The following is a 16,676-nucleotide window of genomic DNA, read 5'->3' on the forward strand; positions in this document are numbered from 1 at the left end:
GCAGATAAAGGGCGTGGGGCTCAGGGGGGTCCATTGAGGGCTGGACTGGGATGTGAACGCATCACCTGCCCCCCTTGGCACACCCTCCTTGTGTCCCCTGTCCCAGCCTTGCAGGGCCAGGAGGCTTGGTGGACGGTGCCTGTGTGAGTCTCCCTGAGCTGCCCCTTTCCAGGCAGGCAGGTGGGGCAGCCCGAGTCTGATGCCCTGCCCGTCCCCTGTCTTCTGCTGGGACCCTCGGAGGGGCAGCACCAGCACCCTGAAAGCCCAGCCACCCTTCAGGCTTGCTCAGATCCGGCTCTGGGTGGGATGGGAGGTGGAGGGAAGGCCCTGGGGGCCACGTTCTCCAGAACCAGAGCCAGCCGGGCTATCCATGCAGTGTCGGCCCACTTCCTGAGAAGGAGTCTGGCCTCAGGCCTTGCCCCGACCTGATGGCCCAGTCCCCCATCTCTCCTCCTCTGAGACCCCCAAGCCAGGAAGCCGTCCTGGCCACACAGCCCCACCCACTCCTGCCAGAGCCCTCCGGGAGCCGGGGCCCGTGCCCCCTGAAGCCCACCCCACCCTTGGTGGTGTCGCAGGTCGCCCTGGATGAGGGCCACGGTCCCTCAGAAGGGCTGGTCAGGGTGCAGGGCTGGCTGTCATGCATCGCTGTGGCCCTGGTCATGTTTTTCTTTCCAGCACGTTCTTCAGTATCCCTCTCTCTGGTTTCTAAACTGTGAGCTCTTGAGACTGTTCCTGTGTCCTGTGGGGGGTGAGCTCAGTGCCCAGCCCAGCGAGCTGAGACATGGCCCACATGGGTGGGCTGGGGTCAGCTGAGGGTCTCTAGCTTGGTCTTCCCTGGAAACACTATCGACGGAGGGACAGTGACAGGGGCTGCCTGACATGCTCCCCGCCCCAGCGTGTGCCCCCCTGGCACATCCCTGCCCCCGGTGCGCCCAGTGTCCTTGCTGAAGGAGCTGGTGCCCGGAGAAGTGTCACCACATGCACAGAAATCTGTGTCTGAAGTCAGCCCTGGCCGGGGTGGGTGGGGGCGCTTTCCTTGTGGATTCGGCAGAGCCTTGGGGGGAGTGGGGGTCCTGGGCTGAGGCAGCGCACTTGCAGCCGGGCCCCTCGGGACCAGCACCGGGGCGCTGGAGCCCCAGGGAGCCGGTTCGGTGAGGTCACAGCGTGGGCGGCTCTGCCCTCAGCATCCTGGCAGCGTCGCCTGAAAGTATGCGGAGCCGGGCGAGGGCCTTCCTCCTGGCTGTGGGGGCTCGGGGCCTTTTGGAGTCCGGAGGGGAGGGGACAATTCGTGGGACTGGGAGGCCGCAGAGCCCCCTCTGGCTCACCCCCACTGCTGGCCAGTCCCCACCCAGGGGAGCCCCTGGTCTGCGGCCCCCTGCCCCGCGGCTGGTCACCTGCTCTGACCCGGGCTTGTCTCTCTCCCCCCAGGAGCTGCTGCTCTTCCTTCAGAACCTGCCCACAGCCCACTGGGGCAACGAAGACATCAGCCTGCTGCTGGCTGAGGCCTACCGCCTGAAGTTTGCCTTCGCGGATGCCCCCAATCACTACAAGAAATGAGCCGGGGCCAGCGCGGCTGGCCTCACCCACCCCGGGGTGGTGCCCCCAGCGCCTGTGGCTGCAGGCCGGTGGCCAAGGAGGGGCCTTGCTGGGCGGCCCTGCTCTCCAGGGAGCTGGCCAGGACTGGGCGTCAGGCGAGGGCCAGGGCCTGGCCGGGGGCCGCCTCTGTTTCCTAAGATACCAAAGAGAGCCGGGGGAGGGTCTTGGTCCTTCAGGGGGCCAGGAGTGGGTGGGCGTCTCCCTGCCCTGTCCCTGGAGCATCCTTGCCAAATGCCCGCCTCCTGGAGCCCCCAGGGCACAGCGGCCCGAGAGCCAGACCCTCTTGGAGGGGCCTGCTGTCTGGTGCCGGGGCCAGGAGGAGGTGGTGGTCATCTCATACCTGCTTTGAAATGCAAAAACCCTATTCTGTTGAGTGAAAGAGAATAAAACATAGACAAAATAAGAAGTGAACTGTTGTCCTCACCTGTGAAGTCTCTGTCCCCACGGGGCTTCTTGAAGTTGGCCTTATTCCTGTAACCGTCCGGCCCGTGGGCTCTAGCGTGTCCCTTCTCTCTTGCTCTAACCTGGACTGGGGATCGCTCTGTGCGTCAGCCGAGCGGCCGGGAGCTGTGGCTACAGCAGGCTGGGGGCAGGCTGAGGAGCTGAGCAGCCGCCGTGCTTTTCCAGCCTCTTGAAAGTGAGGACTGCGCCCCCGCTAGCCTGCATGCTGCTCTGCCCAGGGGGAGCTGGGGGGACACACCGCACACGCTGCCGCCGAGGACGTAGCTCCGTCTGGCCATCGGGATGGGTGGGGTTCAGCCTCTGTAATCGGAGACCTCGAGGCCCACTGCTTAGCCTCCCCCCACCTCCCAGTCTCCGGAGGGTCACAGAGCTGATGGCTTCCTGCGGTCTGTGGGTCAGCGGGGCTGAGCGCCCAGGCTCAGCAGGTCCTGGACTGGCCTGCCTGGGGCTCCGTGGGGGCCAGACACGCTTCCACACGCCCCCCACCCATGTGGTGGTGCACCCGTCCCAGGCACGTGGCCGGCCCACGCTCACCCCTGAGCCAGGACAGGCTCTTGTCCTCAGCTCCTCCTCCTGCTCCCAGACTCGTGTTTGCAGACGCCTCCTCCCTGCCCTGGGCCCGTCCTGGGGCAGCCAGGCCTGTGCCCCCGCCTTTGCACGCTCGGCGTGAGGACGCTGCGGGAAGCCTGCGAATGGAGGATAGGAATCACACGTGTGATATGTGTGTCCTTTCTTTTTGTTAAAAAGATTCTCGGGTCATTGCACATGGCGTGGAAATCACAAAATACTGTGCAAATGTACGGTGTTCCCAGATCAGCCGAGGGACCGGCCTCAGACCGGCTAGACAGAACCCCCCCAGCCCCGGGGTTGGGGGCTCCTCTCAACCGGCGCCCGCTGCCCAGCGGCTCTTCTCCAGCCAGAGCGTCAGGTTCCAGGAGAGCCGCCCGGGGCCGCCTGCTGGAAGCCCCATCCTGCTTGGTCGCCCCGCCAGGAACCGCTGTCGCAGCTCAGAGCACTCTGCACGGCCAAGGTGTTGGGCACACAAAACATCTGCCTCTGGAGGCAGTTAATTTTTCAAGTAGGAGGATCTGCGAAGTTAAATGAGGCTCCACGTGTATTTTTCTGTGTCTGTGAACCTGAAATTGAATGCTAGGGCTGTTGACACGCCTCCTAGGAGCCTAGCCCATCGATCTGAAAGGATGGAAGGTGTTCTGTCTGGAGAATGATGTGCTGGAATGGGAATAAAGATGCAGGGAACCCCCCAGCCTTGGCCTGATTCAAGGACTCTCCTAAGGGAACGGGGCTGCCCTGGGCGTCTTTGGTCCTTGGAGGCCGGGTGACAGCCGAGGGTGGGGGCACTGGGCTGAGTCCTGGCCTTTCCATACAGGCCTGACATGGGGCACAGCACCCACAGTCTTGCTGAAGCCGAGGGGTACCTCTCGGGGAGATGGAGGTGCAAGGCAGAGCAGGAGTCACACTCGGGCTGAACCCCAAACCCTGATTCTGCACGGCTGGGGGTCAGATCCAGGCTGGCCCCTTGTTGGACCGTCTGCCAGGCCTGGGACGGGAGGGGCCTCCTTACCTGGCCACACCCAGTCAAGAGCCTCCTGGGGCCCAGGACATGCCCATCCCTGCTTCCCATCCCTGGGCTTCCCACCCTCCTGGGGTCATTGAAACAAGGCCCTGTGAGCCCCAGCTCCTCGGGGCTGCTGTCCTGTGCTCCACGCCACTGGGACACCCACATCCGCACACCCCGCACAGTGGGGCCTCCCCAGGGCAGCACACTGCTCTCCGATCTCGCGCTGTCCACTGATGGGGTGGGGTGAGCTGCTGTCCCCGTGGTGGCAGGAGATGCTACAGGGTGGGAGTGCTCCCATCCTCCCGCCGTGACTGAGCGCCGTGCTGAGCTGGGCTGACGCTTGTTGCCGGCTTGGGCTCGTGGGGTGGGAGGTGCCGGGTCAGAGCTCAGAGCTGGTGACCACTGGCATTTGCAGCCATGTTTGTTGGTGTTTGTGGCCTGGCCGTTGGCTCCTTGGGCCCACGTTGGGGTCTCACAGCCCCCACAGGTGGCTCAAACCCCAGGGGTCCTGAGACGAGCCCCTGACCCCTTATTCCCATGGGCCTCACCCTGCCAGGCTACCTGGAGCGGCCCTGCCTGTTGGTGCTTCTGCCAAATGGAAGGTGCCAGAGACAGGTTCACGGGGCGGCCGGGCCCCAGCCAGGTCACATGTGCCAGGGAGGGGGTGGAGTGGAGTGATTCGGGCTTTGGAAAGGACTAACCGGTGGGCAGGGCTTCTGAGCTGCTGTTACCTGTGGCTCTGAACTGGGAGAACCCCCTCCTCCCACCCCCCATGTTTCAACAGGCTGATTCCATCTCTAACGTGGGGCGAGTTCCGGCCGCACCAGGCCTGGGCTTCTGGGCGCCGTCTACCTTGACCGTGGGCTGGTGGGCCTGCTGTCAGAACCCCTGCTCAGGGAGGCTTGCTCAAGACGTGGGCAGACACCGCCCCAGGGTCAGGCAGCAGGGCCCTCCCTGAGCCTCCCCGATCCTGCCCCACCCCAGCTGAGCCTCTCCCCTTTCCCCTTCCACCTCATGCTCTGTGAGCACCACGGGGTCCGCCCTGCTCAGCTTTGAGGCTTGTCACCCTCGTCCTGTAGCCCGACTGATCTTTAACAAAGGACAGCCAGGGGCTGCTCACAGCGACCGTGCGCCAGAGATCTAACCCCCGAGTCCATTTCATTGACAATTGAGGCTGATTATTCACTTAGGAAAAAAATATACATATCCAAATACTTTCCCGATAATGGATTTAAACATAAAAATTAAAATTCCCCAAAATGCTCAAAATAGAAATAGGTATTTTTAGTAACAGGGAGTGGCAAAAGGCTTTTTGAGCGTGATTCCAGTGACCAAACGACCCGGAGAAAGGCTGATGTACCGCGTGCACCGTGGAGTAGCCGCGAGGACCCCCAGCACCTGCCCCGGTAGGCAGAGATGAGTGATAGCAAGCGAGCAAACACATTTGCAGCCTGAGTGAGATACTTACGTTCCTGAAGATGTATGGAGTTCTTGGAAGTAACTCTTGGAAACAAAAATGGGCACAGTACAGAAACAGGCAATTCTCAAAAAGGAGGGGCGGGAGTGGTCAGAAAGACGCTCACATCATTAACATTCGAGTGGGAGGCAAGGCGTGAGATGTGGGGCTCCAGCAGCACTAGCTGCCTGGCCTTGGGCTGAGTTTGTGGTGATTCCTGACACGACCGTGGAAGACCAGTATGCTCTCTCTCAGTCTTTATATTTTTCTCAGAAGATCTAGCAATGATGTTTGTTGTTTTTACTTTTAAACTGAAGTATAATACTCACAGAAGAGGGCACCCCGCAGATCTAGTGCCCAGTGAATTATCCAAAGCAAACGCCCGGGCTCCACAGCCAAGGTCAAGGAGAGCCACTGGCCCACGTGCACCCCAGGTCTCCCCGAGCATGATGCCACCCCAACTCCCAGCACTGCAGTTTGGTTTTGTGTCTTTCAAAACTGTCCTCTAACAGGATTGCACGGGATCTACTTCTGTGAACAACTTACTTTGCTCAGCTTTCTGCTTGTGAGGACGTCCGTGTCTGCGGTAGCTGTGGTTCGGTCCTTTCTGTCACTGCCCCTTTTCCCCTTAGATAAATGGGTCACAGTTTATTTGGGTGGTTGCCAGGTTGGGGCTGTCACAAACACGGCTGCTCTGAACATCGCGTGTGTGACCCTTGGTGGACACGTGCCCGCCATTCCGTGGGGTGATCGAGATGTGCGATTGCAGGGCTGCATGGTGCTTCTGCCTCTACAAGATGATGGTGGACTGTTTGCCAAAGTGGTTTCCCAGTTTACATTTCCACCGCAGGCCTCGAGGGTCCTCATCCCCCCACCTCCTCACCCACACGGATGGCCTTGGCTGCTGGGGGGGGGGGGTGCCATGTCACTTCCCTGCACCCCGGCCTCCCTCGCGTCTCCCCATGCAGGGCAATGTCTGCCGCAGACAGAAAGAGCCCTGCTTAGGACATCTTATTGTACTAATATCCTAAGTGCTTTCCCATATCATTAAAATTCTTCAAAAACATGATTTTAACGACTGCACAATATTCTGTTGCATGGATTAACATAATTCGCGTATTCCCTGGCTGTACATCAAGCTGCTTCCATTTCTTGCCTGTCATGAGTGATGCTGTGATCAACATTGACGGTCCCAGACCCTTTTCCATCATGGATTTCTAGGAGAGGTGTCCCCTAACTTTCCAAAGTTTGCGTTATCCCACCGCACTTTTATGAAAAACACAACATTAGTATCTGTTTTCACTAACTGAAACAAATCTGGAGAGGATTTTCCCTTTTGTGAAAAGAGGTGAAAAGGGAAAATGGCCTCCAGCGTTGGTTCCACAGCGAGCCAGTTTAGACGCAGCGAGAATGGCATCACCCCACCCATCCTTCCCTGGGACTCCACTCAGGATCCTGGCGCCCGCCACCACAACTCTGAACCATGTCTGTGAGCATCAATACTTTACCTCGTTTTATTTTGTGCATCTATTAGCAAGATGTGTCTATCCCAAGGTATCAGAAAAGCCTAAGAGAGGTGATTTTTTTGGGGTCTGGGAGCACTCACACATCTTTTCATATAAATTAATGGTAATTGCCTCTTTGCTTTATGCCATTTTGGCTTAGGAAAGATTTTAGGAATATTCCACTTTCAGATAGTGGGGGAACCCTGTAGTGGATTCTCCAGTCATTACTGGGGAATGGGTAAGTTGGCATTCCCCCCATCTTCAGTGATCAGCAGCAGGTGACTGCAGATCTGCCCATCTGGCTTACTTGGGAATGTCTTAGCCAATGCAAATTTAAGAAAAACCATTTAAAATTTAAGGGTAACTTTAAAAAAACTAGAAATAGCGTGTGTAACTTCCAGGAGAGGGGAAAAGAGAGTGAATGAACAAAAACTGATCAAGTCAAGAGAAGCTAGGAAAGGGGGGGGGGGGAAAGCAAAGGAAAAATGTGGTAAATAGGAGCATGGCCCATGTAAGTCCAGATAAGATAATGATCATGATAACTTAAACTCACCTATTCAAAGAGATTCACATTATACTTTTTAAAACCTCATGAAGTCCAATAACATACTATTTATAAGAGATACACCTAAAACACAAAATGACACAATGTTTGAAATAAAAGGATGAAAAAAATTAATGTGAGATATACTAACCATAAGAAAGCATGACCAAGAATATCTATGTTTCCCTAAAATGTATTTGAAGAACATTCACAGGACAAAGGGGTACGTATGTCCTATGATCAAAGAGCACCTTAGTTAGCTGTGGGTCTGCCTAAATAGGAATATAGCCCCAACTGAAAGCAAAGACTGACACAATCAGGGATAAAGATTGACCTTTCCACAGCACGTGGGACATGGTAACACATGTCTTGCAGAAAATATGGTTAAGCAGGGGAAAAGTTTAAAAAACAGAAATTTAAAGAAAAATGATTGATCTAAGAGAATTTTGCTCTCCACAAACGGAATGTGCATTCATTTCCAGCACATGAGAAACATTTATAAATGTTTGACCTGTCACAAAGGAAGTTTCAGTAAACCCGAAGCCTCGATAGTATACACACCCATACACTCTGTCCACAATGCAAGAATTTTAGAAATCAAGACCAAAGAGAGAAAACCTATATGCCAAACCCTCCATATACATACAAATAATCTGTTGAAGTATAAATGGAATTATACTGGAAGTTACAAAATGACAGTAAGAAACTAAAATAGCAAATTTGTGGGATACAGCTAACAGTAATTCGAGGAAAATTTGTAGCCTTTAAAAACATTATTAGAAGACAATAAATATTTAAAAGAATTTAGCTCAACATTCAACCTAATCTGGAAAAAGAATAAGAGAGCAAAAATGCCAAAAAAAAAAAAAAAAAAGGAAAAAAAGAAAAACCATGAAGATTAACGTCATATGGAAGCAGAAGTTACTGGAGTAGAAAAGAAGCACAAGTAATGGGAATGACTGAAAAAAACAAAAGTTAGCTGTTAGGACAGCCGGGTCATGCGGCTGCATGAGGGTGGGGATCTTGGTCTGCTTTGCCGTTGGTACGTGCCCTGCATTCAGAAACAGCACTTATACGTGGTAAATGTTGAATAAATGTCAAATGAAGAAGAGACCAATTTCTGAGGGATAAAATTCAACCATATCAAGTGTGTGTGGGGGGGAAGAAGGCAAACTGTAGGTGCCGAAGAGACTTTAGAAATAAACATCAAGAGAATGAGAAAACAAGCCACAGACTGGGTGAAAACCACTGCAAAAAATCTTTGGATACACAACTGTTATTCAAAATATACAAAGACCCCTTACAACTCAACAATAAGAAGATGCATAACCTGATTAAAATTTGGGCCAAAGACCTTCACATCCATCTCCCCAAAGAAAATACACAGATAGCAAATAAGTGTATTGAAAGATGCTCAATATCATATGTTGTCAGGGGAATCAAATCCAAACAAGACGCCACTACACACTGATGAGAATGGCCCGGATCGAGAAAGCTGACAACATACAGTGCTGGTGAAGATGTGGGCAACAGGAATGCTCCCTCATGGCTGGTGGGCATGCAGAAGGGTGCAGCCACCGTGGGGGACAGTCTGGTGGTTTCTTCCAAAGCAAATGTACTCTTACCATATGCCCCAGCAACTGTTGTTGGTATTTACCTAAAGCTGTAAAATTGTATCCAGGGACACCTGGGTGGCTCAGTGGTTAAGCAACTGCCTTTGGCTCAGGTCATGATCCCAGGGTCCTGGGATCGAGTCCCACGTCGGGCTCCCTGCTCAGGGGTGAGTCTGTTTCTCCCACTTCCTCTGACCCTCTGCCCACTTGTGCTCACTCTCTCTCTCTCTCTCAAATAAAGAAATAAAAAAAATTGTGTCCACACAAAAACTTACAGATGAATGTTCATTCATGATTGTCAAAACCTGGATGCAGCCAAGATGTCCTTCAACAGCTGAGTAATAATCTGTGGTCCATGCAGACAACGGAATATTATTTAGCATCAAAAGAATGAGTTATGAAGACATAAAGACACTTTAAGGAGGAGTCTTAAATGCTACAAAGTGAAAGGGGCCAGTCTGAAAAGGCCACATGCTGTATGATTCTAACTCTGTGACATTCTGGAAAAGGAAAAACTGTGGGGACACCAAGGAGGTCAGTGGGGGTTAAGGGAGGGGTGATGGCTAGGATGTTTAGGGCAGGAAGACTCCTCTGTTTGGTACCGTGATGGTGGATCCGGGTCACACATTTGTCCAGTCCCACAGACCATATGCCACCAAGAGAGAGCCCTAATGGGAACTATGGACCTCAGGTGATGATGCCGTGACAGTGTCGGCTCATAGATGATGTCCAGTGTCCTCTCTGGGGGTGGTGTAGAGGGTGGTGGGGTTGTTGAGGGTGGTGGGGGGTGTTGAGGGTGGCGGCTGTGCCTGTGGGGGGGGGGATGTATGGGAAATCTGCTGACTTCCTACTGAACTTGGCTGTGACTTAAAAACCATAGTAAAGGGGCGCCTGGGTGGCTCAGTCGTTCAAGTGTTTGCCTTTGGCTCAGGTCATGATCCCGGAGTCCTGGGATGGAGTCACCTGTCGGGCTCCTTGCGCAGCGGGGAGCCTGCTTCTCTCTCTGCCTCTCCTCTTGCTTGTATGCTCTCTCTGTCTCTGACAAATAAATAAATAAGATCTTCAAAAAAAAAACTGCTGTAAAAATGTAGTCTATTAATTTTTAACAACCGTAAGTGCATCCTTTGACCATCCTTACACCTGTGAATTGGAAAACCTGGATGAAATGGACAATTCTCTAGAAAAATACACATTACAAGAACTGGCCCATGAAGAAAATAAAAAACCCCAATGGACTGATGCTCACTGAATAACTTGAAAGGGGGGGCCGGTGGGGGGGTGTCACAGATCTGTCCCTTTCCGAAGGCACCAAGCCCAGATGGTATTACAGCACGTTTTACCGAACCCCAGCGATCAGAATTTAGAGGACAACATAATGCAGAGGCGGGGGCTCCGGGTCCTTGAGCACCTGGAAAGGCTAGCTGTGAGGGCTGTCATGGAGGATAGCCCCGGGGTCTGTCAGACGTGGACTCTGGCCGCAGCTTGACCTTGGCCTGCACCCAGCAGGCTGGGGGAAGCTGAGGCCAGAATGCAGCCACAGAGGGGGTTATTCGCTGCTTTTGTAGATCTACTCATTTTTCCTATAAGGTCTGCAGGCTGAGAGTTCATGGTCACCCAGCCCCCCTCTGTGCTTTGGGGCTGATAATGCAGCTTTTATCTACAACTCCTTAGGGCCAGGCTGCCCTTTGCACCTGTTCATGCAGTTTAGAACTGGGTTTAGGACCCAGGGAAGAGGAGGTGAAGGGATGGATGTCAGCTTCAGATTATTCTGGTCAACTCATCGTGCAGCGACCCAAACTTGGGGTAGATTATATTTAAAAACAAAATAAGAATACTGTTGAGAATATGGCGTCTTGTTGGGTGGAGGTGGGGAGACACCCAGCAGCACTGTGGCCAGCCCAGAGTTTGGGGGGGCCAAGGCAGCAGGCTCAGGAAGTTGGGAGCTGGGTGTAACCGGGGAGAGGGAAGCAGGAGACACGAAGGGAGAGGGCAGACTGAGCGGAGAAGAGAGGTCTCCATGGAGCCCCAGTTCCGTCCAAAATAGAGCGGCGTCTGGAGGCAGAGATGCACCCCGACTGCGCATCCGAGAAGGGGTGTCAGGTCAGGGCCCGAAGCTAACGGGGCCGGGGGAGCGGAGCGCCTCTCTAGCTCTGCAGGGCAGAGGGGCAGCCACGCCCTCGGGGCCACTGCCGAGTCCACGTGGGAATGAGTCTGGGAGAACAGCGGCCACCCCAGCAGCCAAGGGGCCTGAGAACGCTCGTCCATCTGTCGTTAGTCTCAGGACGTGAGTCAGGGGCAGCCACCGTAGAGGGCAGCTGGGGTCAGCCTGGAAAAGCATAGAGGCCGGCTTGGACGGGCGTCATTGGTCCGCAGGGAGGCCGCCCACCACTGTGCCCAGGTGCCCTCGATCGGTCTCCCCCTTCTCCCCCCACCCTGTTTGTTCTCTCCAGAGCCCAGACCATGATCACTTGTTTATGAGCTCAGGGTCACCTCCCACTGGGCCTCTGACTCGTCCTTGATAATACTTGAGGCCTCCTAGAGAGGCCAAGAACCTCAGCTAGTGGGCCCTGGACTGGCCTGGACCCCGAGTCCACCACGCAGTGACCCAGCCCTTCAGGCTCCCCTGGAGTGGCATGATGGGGCTGGCCTGGCCACGTGGAGGTTGAGTGGTTGGTCCTTCCACTCATAAGCATTTATGGGGCACCTACTGTGTCCCAGGCCCTGAGATCTATGGAGACGCTGATGGCCCCGCGGGCAGGTGTTAAGAGTTCACTCTAGGGGTCAACATCCTGAGGGTCAGAGAGCAGAAGGGACATTCAGGGTCACCCCAGTGAATGACGCTGGCAGTGTCTGAGCCCAGGGAGACCCAGGAGGCTGCATCTCCCCAGTGGGCCCTTGGTCATCCCAGCAGAGTCCCGGGAGAGGCTGACCCTGGTCTCCCAGGTGAAAAGTGGCGGGAAGCGCGTCCCTGTTCCCCACCCCAGGCTTGAGTGTCTCAATAAGCCCTCAGTGGCCACCGTCCTCACGACGCTGCTGCCTGGGGAAGCTAATGGGGGGACGGGACCCAGGGACAGCCTCCCTGACCTGGCTATTAAAAATAATTGGCCACCCACAATGCGAGGAAGAATGTGTTCTTCTTCAGCTTGGCTGGGGAATGTGAATTATTCTCATGTTGCCATAGAAACCAAGGTAAGTTCCCAACATCTTTTAGATATTTAATTTTGTGAGCCCAGTGATGACCCTGTGATCTCTGCAGAGAAGCAGGAGACTGAGGGAGGCCGGGGGGGAGAGAAACGGGGTGGGAGAGACCGCCGTATGTGTACACGTGTGTGCATGTGTGCGTATGTGCATGTGTGTGTACACGTGTGTGCATGTGTGCGTGTGTGCATGTGTGTGTACACGTGTGTGCATGTGTGCGTATGTGCATGTGTGTACACGTGTGTGCATGTGTGTGTACACGTGTGTGCATGTGCGTGTGTGCGTACACGTGTGTGCATGTGTGCGTGTGTGCATGTGTGTGTACACGTGTGTGCACGTGTGCGTGTGTGCATGTGTGTGTACACGTGTGTGCATGTGTGCGTATGTGCATGTGTGTGTACACGTGTGTGCACGCATGTGTTCAGGGCTGGTGGATCTGAGCCCCCGCCATGCGAGTGGCCACAGGTCAGTGGTCACAGGGCGGCTTGAGCTCTGGGATTGGAGGCTGGGCCCCTAGGGGGGATCCTGGGGTCCTGGACAGTCAGGGGCGCGGGGCCAGCCCGGTGGGGACACGGACTCTGGCCCGGCCCCGCCTCCTTCTGAACAGCCGCCTGCCAGGTGCAGGCCCTGGCGTCCCCACACTCTCCTGGCCCGGCCCCAGGCCCCTGCGCTCCTGTTCTCCACCCTTGGCCCAAAACGTCCTTCTCTGGCCCGGAAATCCACGCCTGTCTGTGTCCGTAAGGTCTGCGTGCCGTGGCTCCGTGGTGGACGGACCTGGAGAGCCCCCGCCCCTCCTGGAGTGCCACGCCAGCGCCCGCCTCCGCGCTTGCCTTCGGGGACAGGGAAGGGCCCGCAGCCTCCGTCCCCTCCTGCTGGCCCGGACCGGCCTCAGCCTCGGCCGCCCCCAGGCCCAGGTGGCCTCCGAGGGGGGCTGGGGTGAGCGGAAGGAAACACGAAAATCCAGCCGTTGTTGGCAGCGTTTCTAAGTGAGGGGCAGACTTAAGGTACAGGAGACACTTCAATCACTGGATTTCCGTGGGAGGGAGGCCGGGAGGCGGGCCTGCCCCGGGGCCCAGGGCTGTGTCCTGGGGTCTGCGGGCTGAGGGGGGGTCTCCTGACCTCAAGTCTTGTCTGTATCTGTGTCCCCATGGGCGTTTCCCCACCATGGGCGCCTTGAGGCCATGAAGGAACCATGGCCTTCGCTCTGGACCACAGAGGAAGAGGGGGGAGGCTTGCGAGTCCCCAGGAGGCGCGGGGATGGGGGGCCATCTCCCCGGGGTCTCCTCTGGACGTCACCCCCTCAGCTCCGCCCGGCTGTGCCCTCTGCCTGCCCAGCAGGGGGTCCCCTGGGCAGGTGCGGCGTCCCCTCCCTTGCTCGTCCCTGTGGGGACCCAGGGCGGAGCGGGAGAGCAGCAGGGCGGCCCCTTTTCCTCCAGCGCCCCCGCTCGGCGTGGCACCCCTTCTACAGATGCGGAGACTGAGCCACGGGGAGGTCAGGCCGCCCACGGAGCTCACAGCACTTTCCTTCCTCACCCCGTCCCCGTCCCTGTAACGGCCCGACGGGTTACCGTCACTGCCCCCGTGAATGTGGTGGGGGAGGGGCCCAGTGATGACTCGAGGTCACGCATCCAGCGCTGGGCAGGGCGTGGCGAGGACACCTGGCCCAGGTGTGCGCTGAGGGAGCCCTGTGGGGTGTCCTGCACCCCCGTGGGCTGAGTGCACGCCCAGCCGTGGCCTTTGCCCTGCGTGTCACCAGGGCCACGGGGGCCGGGCTGGGAAACCGCGCTCCTTGCTTTGACAAGTGATTCGCACTCCGCGTCGCGGGAGTGTGGTGAAGCGTCAGCAGGCGCGAGGGGGCTGAACGAATGAGTAAGTGTCCTTGATGTCCTCACTGGACTTTTAGAATAAGATTTACTTGTCTGTCAGCTGGAAATGCGGTCACGTGACGCGTCAGCCTGGGAGGATGCGCGGGTGGAGCCTCCAGGGGTCATCATCGCCCCCGGAAAGGTCCTGGCGCTCTCTCCTCCACACCCTCTGGCCCCTGGCTGCCCCCAGCCCTGCGGGAGGGCAGTAGGCACGCTCCTTGCCCCAACTGAAGAGGGGAGTTGGATGCAACTGGGCGTGCAGGGCTGGGGCATGACCCCCCACCCCCGGGTCCTGGGTCAAGGCTCCCTCTGGTCGTCCCTCGGGCACGCCGTGTGCCCAGCCCTGAGCTGGGGCCTAAGGGAGCCACAGGGACGCATCACGACTCTGGCTCTGTCTGGCTCCCAGCCCACGGGGTGAATGACGGGGATAGAGGGGCTCAGGGCCGGACACAGGCACCCGGGGGGCTCATCCAACCTGGGAGGGCCAGGGACTTCTTCAGAGGATGGGACGTTTCAGCTGGGCCTTGGAGGAGGAGGAGGAGGAGGAGGAGGAGGAGGAGTTTGTTGGCTAGACGAGAGCATTCTGGGAAGAAAGAAGAACACGAGCAAGGGTGAGGGAGGGACGGCCTGGAGCTGAGCATGGTGGAGAGTGCGGGGCTGGGTCAGGAGGGGCAGGAGGAAGGGCTGGAGAAAGAGGCAGGGACCAGCCCTTGGGGGGCTTGGACACCATGCTCTGGAGTGGGTCCTGTTGTGGCCGTGCAAACAGGGCCGTGAACGCGTTCTCCTGGGGATGTCGAGGGAACTGGGGGCAGCGCCGAGCTCCCCGGTCAGTCCCTGTCCTGCCGCCGCGCCTCCGGGGTGACCGGCCCAGCCCTCCCCACTGCCTCTGGGCTGCGCGGTGGGCGGGCAGCTCTGGTCCTCCCTCCCCCCGGCTGTGGCTGACCGCGAGGGCTCACTCAGACACCCCTGATTCCAGGGACAGCTTTGGGAGCAGCGACCAAAGCCAGGACCGGCGGGAATGTGACGGAATGCTCCCACCGATCCCGGGAAAGGCTCCACCAAGTCCTTGCAGATGAGGGCTTGTGCTCAAGAGGCACGGTGGCCGTCCCGAGGCCACAGAGCTGGGCCCAGATTTCAGGACTCAGGCCCCCAAGCATGTGCTCTTTCTCCAAACCTGCCGCCCGTAGTCAGACCCACCGGTTTCGTAGACAAGTCAAGTCTGGAGAGAAGTAATTTGTCCGAGGTTATCCTGGGGGTTCCTGGCTCCTGACCTCTAGGCAGACATTCCGGGATTGGAAGTCTGGAGTTGGTGGGTGTTAGAGACCCCTGCCCTCCTTTCGCACATGGGCACACGGGGCCTTGGGGCCGTGACCCTGGCCGAGGTGACACAGTGTGTCCAAGGCAGGATTCAAGCCTCTGCCTCTGGGCCCTGGGGCCATGCTCAGCCGAGCACGGGTAGAGCAAGACAAAGAGTCTGGGTGGGTAGGAAGGCCTCGGCCCCTTAGCCCTGTCACCCATGTTCCCGTGAGCCCCCATGGGGGAGTGGGGGTACCCCACCCTGTCCTCCTGGGGCCCTCTGCTGTAAGCCCTTGTTTGATGGGAGCATTTTGGGCACCTGGACAGAGGCTGGCTATGGCTTTGGGACAGGGGGGCACAGGTCAAGTGGACCCTACTGGGCAGCCCAGCTGTCTGACGGCTGCAATCAGTGGGGACAGGCTGGGCCTTTGGCGGCTCTCCCAGCGACTGGGTGGAAGGAAGGAAGGTGCTCTCCCCGTGTCGTGGGCCGGGGGGGTGCTGGGCTGGTCCTGCCCGTGGCTGTTGTCCCCCTAGTTCCTACTCCTTCCACCCCTCCATGAGGTGCACCTTCCTTCTGCTTACCTATACCTGGGAATCTGGGAGGAGGGGAGGGGCCCTCCATTTCTTCACATGCAGGGCACCTGTTTACATCCTGTGCAGAGAAAGGGCTTGTGGGCCCTGCACCCCTGGGACGTGTGGCCAGGCCTGGGGAAGCAGGAGAGAGCCCGAGGACAGGCCTGGCCCCGCTCACAGCTCCTCAGGACCAGAGCTGGCTGCAGGTTCCTGGGGCAAAATTTTCCTCCAGGTTCCAGCTGGACCCAGATCTGGGTGGGGACTGGTGGCGGCGGCCGGAGCATCAGCAGAGGCCTGGGGACCAGAGGGCCGTCCAGCCAATCCCAGAGGTGACCCCACGCCCCTGGCTCCAGCCCCCACCACCACCCGCACCCCCTTGCCCTCAGGGTGCTCTTGGTGCCTGAGGCTGGGCGTGTCTGAGCAGTGGGGCAGAGTGCCCAGGGCTCATCCTCAGCAGCCAGGCTCCCCCGCCGGGCGCAGGGGCGGTCAGAGGCTCGTGCCGGGGCTGCCCACACAGGGCCTCCACGGACCGCATGGCAGAGAGTCATTTCTGCAGCCTGGTGTCCGCGAGGGCATTTTTGCTGACTCGTGGAATTTCTGGCGGGGATGGAGCGATGCCGCTCTGATCCCACCTGAGGTCACTAATTTCTGTGGCCCCGCGGCTTTGTCAGGGGCGACCGGCTGCTGCAGCAACAGACCACGAACATCTGTGGCGGGAAGGCGAGGACTCCGTCTGCCTTCCTGGGGCGGCAGGGGCGCCAGGCCAGCTGGTCTGTCGGCTCCGGGGGTGCACGGGGCACGTGGCTCTGCCCCCCAGGCCTCCGTGCAGGTGAACAACATCCTTCAGAGCCAGAGCAGCTGATTCCCCGGCCGTATCCTGCAGGGGACGGGGCTCACCGCCATGGCCCAGGGTCCACTCCGTGCGCCCGGGCCGCGGGGAGGTGAGAACAAGGCTCAGGGCATCCAGAGCCCGTGGCCGGGCCCAAGAG

General features: G+C 57.7%; 1 protein-coding gene across 8 annotated transcripts in view; it reads left to right on the forward strand.

The window, feature by feature from the left end:
* TBC1D22A (TBC1 domain family member 22A) overlaps positions 1-16,676 on the forward strand; it is a 584,905-nt gene that overhangs the window by 314,469 nt on the left and 253,760 nt on the right. For 2 of the 8 annotated variants that reach the window (XM_032416658.1, XM_032416659.1), the window contains one exon: positions 1,429-1,997. The exons of the other annotated variants lie outside the window; for them this stretch is intronic. In XM_032416658.1, coding sequence (XP_032272549.1) covers positions 1,429-1,557 — 129 coding nt within the window. In that variant the 3' untranslated portion in view covers positions 1,558-1,997. Of the gene's footprint in view, positions 1-1,428; positions 1,998-16,676 lie in introns of those variants that run through there. 8 annotated transcript variants of the gene reach the window in all.

The sequence above is a fragment of the Phoca vitulina genome, unplaced genomic scaffold, assembly GCF_004348235.1.
Source record: "Phoca vitulina isolate PV1807 unplaced genomic scaffold, GSC_HSeal_1.0 scaffold19, whole genome shotgun sequence".
Classification (NCBI taxonomy): Eukaryota; Metazoa; Chordata; class Mammalia; order Carnivora; family Phocidae; genus Phoca; species Phoca vitulina.